Source organism: Taudactylus pleione, unplaced genomic scaffold, assembly GCF_031769625.1.
Source record: "Taudactylus pleione unplaced genomic scaffold, aTauple2 ptg000408l, whole genome shotgun sequence".
Taxonomy (NCBI): Eukaryota; Metazoa; Chordata; class Amphibia; order Anura; family Myobatrachidae; genus Taudactylus; species Taudactylus pleione.
The window spans coordinates 10,276,348-10,289,680 of NW_028284810.1; the positions used below are offsets into that span (position 1 = coordinate 10,276,348).

Sequence of the window (13,333 nt, forward strand, 5' to 3'; positions counted from 1 at the left end):
ACGACTGAACGATTTTTAAATCGTTATCGTTCATATCTGAAGGAAAAATCTGATCGTGTGTATGCACCATTAGTCCCTGGGGAAGCAGGTTCAAAGTGGGAGGGAAGAGGAGTTATCATTTCCAGTTAATTATATAGTATAACCATATACCACAGCATTTATAGAGACAGTTTGGCCATTTACATTTGTCCCTGGCCCAGTGTAGCTTACAATCTGTTACATTCCCTACCACATGCACAAAAACTTATACACTAGGGTTAATTTCTGTGAGGAGCCAATTAACCTACCAGTATATGTTTGGATAGTGGGAGTGCCCGAAGGGAACCCATGCACATAAAGGGAGAATATACAAACTCCACACAGTTAGGGCTGTGCCGGGAATTGCACCCATGACCTCAGTGCTGTGAGGCAGTAAATCTAACCATTACATGAACTGTGCTGCCCAGTTTGAGTAGCTTCTCACTTGGTAGGGTATGTGGGAGGATTGGATTTTCCTTTCAGCCCAAAGCTGCTGCCCTCATTTTGTGCAGCTAGAACCCTCACCACTCTCTTTCCCCATCGCCCCTAGGAGGCCACTTCCCCGCAGAGCGTCAGAGTCGTCCTGGGAGCAGAAGATGACTGGCACACACTTGTGAAGCTAACTAGTTATCTTCTGTCTCTTCAGCTCAGAGGTGTGCAGGAGCACTGCCAATTTGGATAATACAGGCACATTTTAAGTGTTTAGGGGCTAATACCTTTTGGTAAAGGAACAATAGCTGACAAAGGTTTTGCATTTGCTGGTGAATGGTACTGTACATGACTAAAGTGCCTACAAGATTTTTTCAACAGCAAAGTAGAGATACAGTAGTGAGTTACACTGCTAGATAGTGCTACCCTATGTATCCAGTATGAGGCTGGTGAGCAGATTGCTGCAGTAGTGTAATGTCTGTTATAATCATACCTGCCGACTTTCTGGCTGCTCCTTCCGGGAGGGTTGCAGCCAGATCAGCAGTACGGGGGGCGCGGGGGGGGACTCACTGGCAGTTGGTGTGGCTCCCCTATTTGAATTTTGAACTGCGCTACAGCCCCACCCCTGGAGCCTCCACTGATCTTAACCCTTCCCCTACTCCTAAACCTAATCCTCCTTCCCTGCACCCTAAACCTAATCTTCCCCCCCCTAGTGCCTAACCCTCTACCTAGTGCCTAATCCTAACCCCAACCGTCTCCCTAATCCCACTACTTACTGTCGAGATGTCGGCACCTGGATTATGGCGCTGGCATTCTGAGAGCTGACATCCTGCATCCCAGGATATAAACTACATAATGTACAAATGTATCGAAATGCAGTTTGACATGTGTGTTATTGGCTTTCTGATCACAGCATTGATCAAAGTGCTAAAGTCCTTGTACCAGGAATGGGGAGGGAGGGGGAGGCATGGTGGGATTGGCAAGGGAATAAAGGAAAGGGGTTTTCATGTTTGTTAAGCCCATAGACACTAAACACCTTGAAATATGTTAGGGAGATCATGAAGGATACTGGTTGTGTGCTCCAGTTTATTTACAACCCATACTTTCTTAATAAGGGCGGAGAATGTGGGAGGGTCTGGTTTCACAATGGGAGGTATTCAGATACTGGGTGGCAGTGAGTGTATGGTTAATGAGTTTCTGATGCTGGGTAAACACTACACAATTTGTTGTCTGATCCGGTGGATCGGAGCTTCATATCGGGCGCATTGTCTAGTATGTAACCACTATGTCGCTGACTATGCACGCTCCCGTGCGTCATCAGCGATATCCTCCATCGGCTCTACATGCAGGACTGACTGGGGATGTCTTTAGCAAGGGCCATGCTGCCGAATGTAGCATTACCATCGCTGTCGCTGCCCGCATCGGCAAGTGTTTATACACTTCCCGATGCCGTCACTGAAGATGTCGGGCTGGGTACACATAGTATAGTATGTACCCAGCCTAAGTGTGTTTAGGGGTAGGCCCAATGAGGGAGGTGAAAGGAGAGTTTGGAGGGGAGGGTGACCTACAGCAGGTGATGGTGAGAATATGTTCACAGATCTTGTGCCAAATAATGGATTACTTAGGACATGAACAGCAAATGTGGGACAGTTGTCACTGCTTTTAAATAGTGGCTGTCTCACATGTGTGCATTACTAAATAAAGAAACATTACAGGACTTCACCGGGCACAGTCTGTAAATTTAGATTTCTTTTGGGTATAAACTATATTTATCTTTTCCATTCTAGATTATTTTGAAGCTGAAGGATGAAATTGCTCTGATGGAGAAAGAGCAGAGTGATCTTGATCTCCACATTTCTCGGACAGATGTTTGGTGTGAGAACCTAGGCATGTGGCGGGCACTTATCAACATTAGTGAGGTAAGCCACGTGTGTTGCCAGTGCTGTAATTGTGCATCTAGATGGCCACGGTTAGTCACTGGGTAAAAACATTATATGGCAATACTAATCAATATTTCTTAAAATGTGCAGTGCATTTCAGTCTGCTTTAAACTTAAACTGGGTACACACTATATACAATTATCTGGCAGTTCAGCCGAAATTTGTTTAATCGGCCTGATAATTGTATAGTGTGTATGCAGTAGCATTGGAAGAGTGTAACATATAATTGTATAGTGTGTATGCAGGAGCATTGGAAGAGTGTAACATATAATTGTATAGTGTGTATGCAGGAGCATTACAGGAGTGTAACGTATAATTGTATAGTGTGTATGCAGGAGCATTACAGGAGTATAATGTATAATTGTATAGTGTGTATGCAGGAGTATTACAGGAGTGTAACGTATAATTGTATAGTGTGTATGCAGGAGCATTACAGGAGTGTAACGTATAATTGTATAGTGTGTATGCAGGAGTATTACTGGAGTGTAAAGTATAATTGTATAGTGTGTATGCAGGAGTATTACTGGAGTGTAAAGTATAATTGTATAGTGTGTATGCAGGAGCATTACAAGAGTGTAACGTATAATTGTATAGTATGTATGCAGGAGCATTACAGGAGTGTAACGTATAATTGTATAGTGTGTATGCAGGAGCATTACAGGAGTGTAACGTATAATTGTATAGTGTGTGTGCAGGAGCATTACAGGAGTGTAACGTATAATTGTATAGTGTGTGTGCAGGAGCATTACAGGAATGTAACGTATAATTGTATAGTGTGTATGCAGGAGCATTACAGGAGTGTAACGTATAATTGTATAGTATGTATGCAGTAGCGTTAAAGGAGTGTTTACTGATTAACAGCTTCAAATACTCCTGTAATGGTCGGATCGGGGGCTCTAGATTTTATGTTCTATTTAAAAATTCTGATCCCTGACCTCCCGATCCCGTTGAAGATATCACACACTGAGCTAAATATTGCTAATGGTTTACTGGGAGCACACAGATTGGATAATCGCTCTGTCTGGTTAGAGCATTTACCTGATCTGCAGAGCTTCTCTGAGTTATAATCATATGGAAAGTTGTACTAACATGCAATACGATTATCCTGTCCTCCACTGGTCCTTCTTCCTAAAGGCTGCACGGTTCATGCTGCTCTCTCTGCGTATGACAGGCCATATCATATGCTAAGTGGTGGCACTAACACTTCCCTCCAGCACCCGCCATTAGAGCTGAGGGGATCAGCACAGGACGTGGAGCTTTCATCACAGCATTGCTGCACCACATGGAAGTTCAACATTGTATTTTAAGTTGAGGGTGTGGTACAATTTGTTGACATTAAGATTGTAGACATGAAAGGGAGGTGGACATTTAACATGTCGACACTACCAGACTATCGACATAGTAAATATCAGCAGGCAGCACCTTAAGCGCTTGGCTGTCGACATTCTCATTTAGACATCCACAATGTTGGCATTCTGTCGTGTTGACATTCAGACCATGTCAACATTCTTATGTTGACATACTGAACGTATACCTTTTTGGGCATCAGTAATCCTTTCTATAGCTAACGATACCAGCACTACCTGCACAACATAGGTAGTAGATATTTATGTAAATCAGACTGTCAAACTGTCCTCAAGGCACCATAACAATCCAGGTTTTAAAGTTATCCATGCTTGAGCACAGGTAGGTGACTTAATTAATATCTCACAAGTTTTTATTACCCATCTCTGCTCGGCCATGGATATCTTAAAAACCTGCACTGCAATATATCTGCTGCACGTCAGCCAGTGTGTGCCCACGATATGTCGGTGAACGTCGTTGTTCACCGACATATCGCATTGGCTGCACAGCCGATGGACAGATATGTCTGCAGGTGTGTACAGGTGGTCGGCAGACCCCCGACCCGCCCACCGGCCGACGGGTCCCGGCTGCGGGACCCGAGGGCACAAGCAGATGATGGCCGTTGAGTGTGTATGAACGACTATCATCTGCAGATCACTCGATCTGCAGATATATCTGTTAGGTGTGTACCCACCTTTTAGAGTGCTTAGAGGACTGAGGGCCTGATACAGACCCGGAGGTGGCTCCGTCGTACGCATGCGCGAGACCCGAATAACGACGGCCAAGCCGTCGTTATGGGTCTCGCACCAAAGGGGGCGTGCTGTCGATGGTGATGACAGCAGGTCCCCTTTGGTGGGTGTGCAGGGGGCGTGGCTGCCCAGACGGAGGCGTTCCCATGGGAATGCCTACCGTCTGGGGCCGGCCCCACTGACATCACTAGTGATGTCAGTGGGAGTGCTTTTGGCTCTGATAGAGCCAAAAGCACTCCAGGGCCTGCTGCAGCGAGACCCTACCGCAGGGTCTCGTCGCAAGCGCGATAGTCTTGACCATCGCGACCATCATTTTGGTCACCCACAGCTATGTGAGCGGTCAGGAGGCCGCTCCAAAAAGGAGGAGGGACGGCCCTGATTCAGAGCGAGCGCTCTGTCAGAGCATCCGGCTCTGAATCAGGGCCTGAGTTTGAGAACCACTGATATACTGTAAATAATTATAGCAGCACTACCTGCACAACATTGGCAGCAAACATATCTATATAGATAATAATAGCAGCACTACCTGCACAACATAGGCAGCAGACATGTCTATAGATAATTATAGCAGCATTACCTGTACAACACTGGCAGCAGGCATATACAGTATATAGATAATTATAGCAGCACTACCTGCACAACACAGGCAGCAAACATTTCTATATAGATAATAGCAGCACTACCTGCCCAACATAAGGCAGCAGACATTTCTATAGATAATTATAGCAGCACTATCTGCACAACACAGGCAGCAGACATTTCTATATAGATGATAATAGCAGCACTACCTGCACAACATTGGGAGCAGACATTTCTATAGATAATGACAGCAGCACTATCTGCACAACATAGGCAGCAGACATTTCTATAGATAATGACAGCAGCACTATCTGCACAACATTGGCAGCAAACATTTCTATAGATAATTATAGCAGCACTACCTGCACAACATTGGCAGCAGACATTTCTATAGATAATTATAGCAGCACTACCTGCACAACATACGCAGCAGACATTTCTATAGATAATTATAGCAGCATTACCTGCACAACATAGGCAGCAGACATTTCTATAGATAATTATAGCACCACTACCTGTACAACATAGGCAGCAGACATTTCTATAGATATAGCAGCACTACCTGCACAACATAGGCAGCAGACATTTCTATAGATAATTATAGCAGCACTACCTGTACAACATAGGCAGCAGACATTTCTATAGATATAGCAGCACTACCTGCACAACATAGGCAGCAGACATTTCTATAGATAATTATAGCACCACTACCTGTACAACATTGGGAGCAGACATTTCTATAGATAATTATAGCAGCAGTACCTGTACAACATTGGGAGCAGACATTTCTACAGATAATTATAGCACCACTACCTGTACAACATAGGCAGCAGACATTTCTATAGATATAGCAGCACTACCCGCACAACATAGGCAGCAGACATTTCTATAGATAATTATAGCACCACTACCTGTACAACATTGGGAGCAGACATTTCTTTAGATAATTATAGCAGCACTACCTGCACAACATAGGCAGCAGACATTTCTATAGATAATTATAGCACCACTACCTGTACAACATTGGGAGCAGACATTTCTATAGATAATTATAGCACCACTACCTGTACAACATTGGGAGCAGACATTTCTATAGATATAGCAGCACACTACCTGCACAACATAGGCAGCAGACACTTCTATAGATATAGCAGCACTACCTGCACAACATAGGCAGCAGACATTTCTATAGATAATTATAGCAGCACTACCTGCACAACATAGGCAGCAGACACTTCTATAGATATAGCAGCACTACCTGCACAACATAGGCAGCAGACATTTCTATAGATAATTATAGGAGCACTACCTGTACAACACTGGCAGCAGGCATATACAGTATATAGATAATTATAGCAGCACTACTTGCACAACATAGGCAGCAGACATTTCTATAGATATAGCAGCACTACCTGCACAACATTGGCAGCAGACATTTCTATAGATAATTATAGCAGCACTACCTGTACAACATAGGCAGCAGACATTTCTATAGATAATTATAGCAGCACTACCTGTACAACATTGGGAGCAGACATTTCTATAGATAATTATAGCAGCACTACCTGCACAACATAGGCAGCAGACATTTCTATAGATAATTATAGCAGCACTACCTGTACAACATAGGCAGCAGACATTTCTATAGATATAGCAGCACTACCTGCACAACATAGGCAGCAGACATTTCTATAGATAATTATAGCAGCACTACCTGTACAACATAGGCAGCAGACATTTCTATAGATAATTATAGCAGCACTACTTGAACAACATAGGCAGCAGACATTTCTATAGATAATTATAGCAGCACTACCTGCACAACATAGGCAGCAGACACTTCTATAGATACAGCAGCACTACCTACACAACATGGACAGCAGACATTTCTATAGATAATTATAGCAGCACTACCTGTACAACACTGGCAGCAGACATTTCTATAGATATAGCAGCACTACCTGCACAACATAGGCAGCAGACATTTCTATAGATATAGCAGCACTACCCGCACAACATAGGCAGCAGACATTTCTATAGATAATTATAGCAGCAGTACCTGTACAACATTGGGAGCAGACATTTCTATAGATATAGCAGCACTACCTGCACAACATAGGCAGCAGACATTTCTATAGATAATTATAGCAGCAGTACCTGTACAACATTGGGAGCAGACATTTCTATAGATATAGCAGCACTACCTGCACAACATAGGCAGCAGACACTTCTATAGATATAGCAGCACTACCTGCACAACATAGGCAGCAGACATTTCTATAGATAATTATAGGAGCACTACCTGTACAACACTGGCAGCAGGCATATACAGTATATAGATAATTATAGCAGCACTACCTGCACAACATAGGCAGCAGACATTTCTATAGATATAGCAGCACTACCTGCACAACATTGGCAGCAGACATTTCTATAGATAATTATAGCAGCACTACCTGTACAACATAGGCAGCAGACATTTCTATAGATAATTATAGCAGCACTACCTGTACAACATTGGGAGCAGACATTTCTATAGATAATTATAGCAGCACTACCTGCACAACATAGGCAGCAGACATTTCTATAGATAATTATAGCAGCACTACCTGTACAACATAGGCAGCAGACATTTCTATAGATATAGCAGCACTACCTGCACAACATAGGCAGCAGACATTTCTATAGATAATTATAGCAGCACTACCTGTACAACATAGGCAGCAGACATTTCTATAGATAATTATAGCAGCACTACCTGAACAACATAGGCAGCAGACATTTCTATAGATAATTATAGCAGCACTACCTGCACAACATAGGCAGCAGACACTTCTATAGATACAGCAGCACTACCTACACAACATGGACAGCAGACATTTCTATAGATAATTATAGCAGCACTACCTGTACAACACTGGCAGCAGACATTTCTATAGATATAGCAGCACTACCTGCACAACATAGGCAGCAGACACTTCTATAGATATAGCAGCACTACCTGCACAACATAGGCAGCAGACATTTCTATAGATAATTATAGCAGCACTACCTGTACAACACTGGCAGCAGGCATATACAGTATATAGATAATTATAGCAGCACTACCTGTACAACATAGGCAGCAGACATTTCTATAGATAATTATAGCACCACTACCTGTACAACATTGGGAGCAGACATTTCTATAGATAATTATAGCAGCACTACCTGTACAACATTGGGAGCAGACATTTCTATAGATAATTATAGCACCACTACCTGTACAACATAGGCCGCAGACATTTCTATAGATATAGCAGCACTACCCGCACAACATAGGCAGCAGACATTTCTATAGATAATTATAGCACCACTACCTGTACAACATTGGGAGCAGACATTTCTATAGATAATTATAGCACCACTACCTGTACAACATTGGGAGCAGACATTTCTATAGATAATTATAGCAGCACTACCTGCACAACATAGGGAGCAGACATTTCTATAGATATAGCAGCACTACCTGCACAACATAGGCAGCAGACATTTCTATAGATAATTATAGCAGCAGTACCTGTACAACATTTGGAGCAGACATTTCTATAGATATAGCAGCACTACCTGCACAACATAGGCAGCAGACACTTCTATAGATATAGCAGCACTACCTGCACAACATAGGCAGCAGACATTTCTATAGATAATTATAGGAGCACTACCTGTACAACACTGGCAGCAGGCATATACAGTATATAGATAATTATAGCAGCACTACCTGCACAACATAGGCAGCAGACATTTCTATAGATAATTATAGCAGCACTACCTGTACAACATAGGCAGCAGACATTTCTATAGATATAGCAGCACTACCTGCACAACATAGGCAGCAGACATTTCTATAGATAATTATAGCAGCACTACCTGTACAACATTGGCAGCAGACATTTCTATAGATAATTATAGCAGCACTACCTGCACAACACAGGCAGCAGACATTTCTATATAGATGATAATAGCAGCACTACCTGCACAACATAAGGCAGCAAACATTTCTATAGATAATGACAGCAGCACTATCTGCACAACATAGGCAGCAGACATTTCTATAGATAATGACAGCAGCACTATCTGCACAACATTGGCAGCAAACATAACTATAGATAATGACAGCAGCACTATCTGCACAACATTGGCAGCAAACATATCTATAGATAATTATAGCAGCACTACCTGCACAACATAGGCAGCAGACATTTCTATATAGATGATAATAGCAGCACTACCTGCACAACACAGGCAGCAGACATTTCTATAGATAATTATAGCAGCATTACCTGCACAACATACGCAGCAGACATTTCTGTAGATAATTATAGCACCACTACCTGTACAACATAGGCAGCAGACATTTCTATAGATATAGCAGCACTACCTGTACAACATTGGGAGCAGACATTTCTTTAGATAATTATAGCAGCACTACCTGTACAACATAGGCAGCACACATTTCTATAGATATAGCAGCACTACCTGCACAACATAGGCAGCAGACATTTCTATAGATAATTATAGCAGCACTACCTGTACAACATTGGCAGCATACATTTCTATAGATAATTATAGCAGCACTACCTGCACAACACAGGCAGCAGACATTTCTATATAGATGATAATAGCAGCACTACCTGCACAACATAAGGCAGCAAACATTTCTATACATAATGACAGCAGCACTATCTGCACAACATAGGCAGCAGACATTTCTATAGATAATGACAGCAGCACTATCTGCACAACATTGGCAGCAAACATATCTATAGATAATTATAGCAGCACTACCTGCACAACATAGGCAGCAGACATTTCTATATAGATGATAATAGCAGCACTACCTGCACAACACAGGCAGCAGACATTTCTATAGATAATTATAGCAGCATTACCTGCACAACATACGCAGCAGACATTTCTATAGATAATTATAGCACCACTACCTGTACAACATAGGCAGCAGACATTTCTATAGATATAGCAGCACTACCTGTACAACATTGGGAGCAGACATTTCTTTAGATAATTATAGCAGCACTACCTGTACAACATAGGCAGCAGACATTTCTATATAGATGATAATAGCAGCACTACCTGCACAACACAGGCAGCAGACATTTCTATAGATAATTATAGCAGCATTACCTGCACAACATACGCAGCAGACATTTCTATAGATAATTATAGCACCACTACCTGTACAACATAGGCAGCAGACATTTCTATAGATATAGCAGCACTACCTGTACAACATTGGCAGCAGACATTTCTATAGATAATTATAGCAGCACTACCTGCACAACACAGGCAGCAGACATTTCTATATAGATGATAATAGCAGCACTACCTGCACAACATAAGGCAGCAAACATTTCTATACATAATGACAGCAGCACTATCTGCACAACATAGGCAGCAGACATTTCTATAGATAATGACAGCAGCACTATCTGCACAACATTGGCAGCAAACATATCTATAGATAATTATAGCAGCACTACCTGCACAACATGGGCAGCAGACATTTCTATATAGATGATAATAGCAGCACTACCTGCACAACACAGGCAGCAGACATTTCTATAGATAATTATAGCAGCATTACCTGCACAACATACGCAGCAGACATTTCTATAGATAATTATAGCACCACTACCTGTACAACATAGGCAGCAGACATTTCTATAGATATAGCAGCACTACCTGCACAACATAGGCAGCAGACATTTCTATAGATAATAATAGCAGCACTACCTGCACTACATAGGCAGCAGACATTTCTATAGATAATTATAGCAGCACTACCTGTACAACATAGGCAGCAGACATTTCTATAGATATAGCAGCACTACCTGCACAACATAGGCAGCAGACATTTCTATAGATAATTATAGCAGCACTACCTGTACAACATAGGCAGCAGACATTTCTATAGATAATTATAGCACCACTACCTGTACAACATTGGGAGCAGACATTTCTATAGATAATTATAGCAGCACTACCTGTACAACATTGGGAGCAGACATTTCTATAGATAATTATAGCACCACTACCTGTACAACATAGGCAGCAGACATTTCTATAGATATAGCAGCACTACCCGCACAACATAGGCAGCAGACATTTCTATAGATAATTATAGCAGCAGTACCTGTACAACATTGGGAGCAGACATTTCTTTAGATATAGCAGCACTACCTGCACAACATAGGCAGCAGACACTTCTATAGATATAGCAGCACTACCTGCACAACATAGGCAGCAGACATTTCTATAGATAATTATAGGAGCACTACCTGTACAACACTGGCAGCAGACATATACAGTATATAGATAATTATAGCAGCACTACCTGCACAACATAGGCAGCAGACATTTCTATAGATATAGCAGCACTACCTGCACAACATTGGCAGCAGACATTTCTATAGATAATTATAGCAGCACTACCTGCACAACATAGGCAGCAGACATTTCTATAGATATAGCAGCACTACCTGCACAACATTGGCAGCAGACATTTCTATAGATAATTATAGCAGCACTACCTGTACAACATAGGCAGCAGACATTTCTATAGATAATTATAGCAGCACTACCTGTAAAACATTGGGAGCAGACATTTCTATAGATAATTATAGCAGCACTACCTGCACAACATAGGCAGCAGACATTTCTATAGATAATTATAGCAGCACTACCTGCACAACACAGGCAGCAGACATTTCTATAGATAATTATAGCAGCACTACCTGTACAACATAGGCAGCAGACATTTCTATAGATATAGCAGCACTACCTGCACAACATAGGCAGCAGACATTTCTATAGATAATTATAGCAGCACTACCTGCACAACATAGGCAGCAGACATTTCTATAGATAATTATAGCAGCACTACCTGTACAACATAGGGAGCAGACATTTCTATAGATATAACAGCACTACCTGCACAACATAGGCAGCAGACATTTCTATAGATAATTATAGCAGCACTACCTGTACAACATAGGCAGCAGACATTTCTATAGATATAGCAGCACTACCTGTACAACATAGGCAGCAGACATTTCTATAGATAATTATAGCAGCACTACCTGCACAACATAGGCAGCAGACATTTCTATAGATAATTATAGCAGCACTACCTGTACAACATAGGCAGCAGACATTTCTATAGATATAACAGCACTACCTGCACAACATAGGCAGCAGACATTTCTATAGATAACTGTAGCAGCACTACCTGTACAACATTGGGAGCAGACATTTCTATAGATAATTATAGCAGCACTACCTGTACAACATTGGGAGCAGACATTTCTATAGATAATTATAGCACCACTACCTGTACAACATAGGCAGCAGACATTTCTATAGATATAGCAGCACTACCCGCACAACATAGGCAGCAGACATTTCTATAGATAATTATAGCAGCAGTACCTGTACAACATTGGGAGCAGACATTTCTATAGATATAGCAGCACTACCTGCACACCATAGGCAGCAGACACTTCTATAGATATAGCAGCACTACCTACACAACATGGACAGCAGACATTTCTATAGATAATTATAGCAGCACTACCTGTACAACACTGGCAGCAGGCATATACAGTATATAGATAATTATAGCAGCACTACCTGCACAACATAGGCAGCAGACATTTCTATAGATAATTATAGCAGCACTACCTGCACAACATAGGCAGCAGACATTTCTATAGATAATTATAGCAGCACTACCTGCACAACACAGGCAGCAGACATTTCTATAGATAATTATAGCAGCACTACCTGTACAACATAGGCAGCAGACATTTCTATAGATAATTATAGCAGCACTATCTGTACTCTACTTCCTACATTTGATTGAATTTTGCTCCTACGAATACGATGTTCAAAGCCTCCCTTTTTTCTGCAGATATGCACTTTATTATTATTATTATTATTATTATTATCGTTTATTTATATGGCGCCACAAGTGTTCCGCAGCGCCTTACAAGGTACATATCCAAAAAGTGACTTACAGTAAAATACAATATAATGAAGGACAAGGACATGGATAATATACATTGATACATAGGTGGACATAACACCCACATAAGCAGCAAAGCATAGGCACCAAGTGTTAGGTGTCCTAGTGGTGAGTAAGAAGTAGATGAACATATAGTAAGGAGAAGCACAAGAGGGTAGAGGGCCCTGCTCGCAAGAGCTTACATTCTCAAG

At 41.8% G+C, this 13,333-nt stretch overlaps 1 protein-coding gene across 1 annotated transcript in view; it reads left to right on the forward strand.

The window, feature by feature from the left end:
• Window positions 1-13,333, forward strand: part of SNX25 (sorting nexin 25) — a 268,761-nt gene that overhangs the window by 179,690 nt on the left and 75,738 nt on the right. Inside the window, exon 11 of the mRNA XM_088447009.1 lies at window positions 2,235-2,366. Coding sequence (XP_088303135.1) covers window positions 2,235-2,366 — 132 coding nt within the window. The remainder of the gene's footprint in view (window positions 1-2,234; window positions 2,367-13,333) is intronic.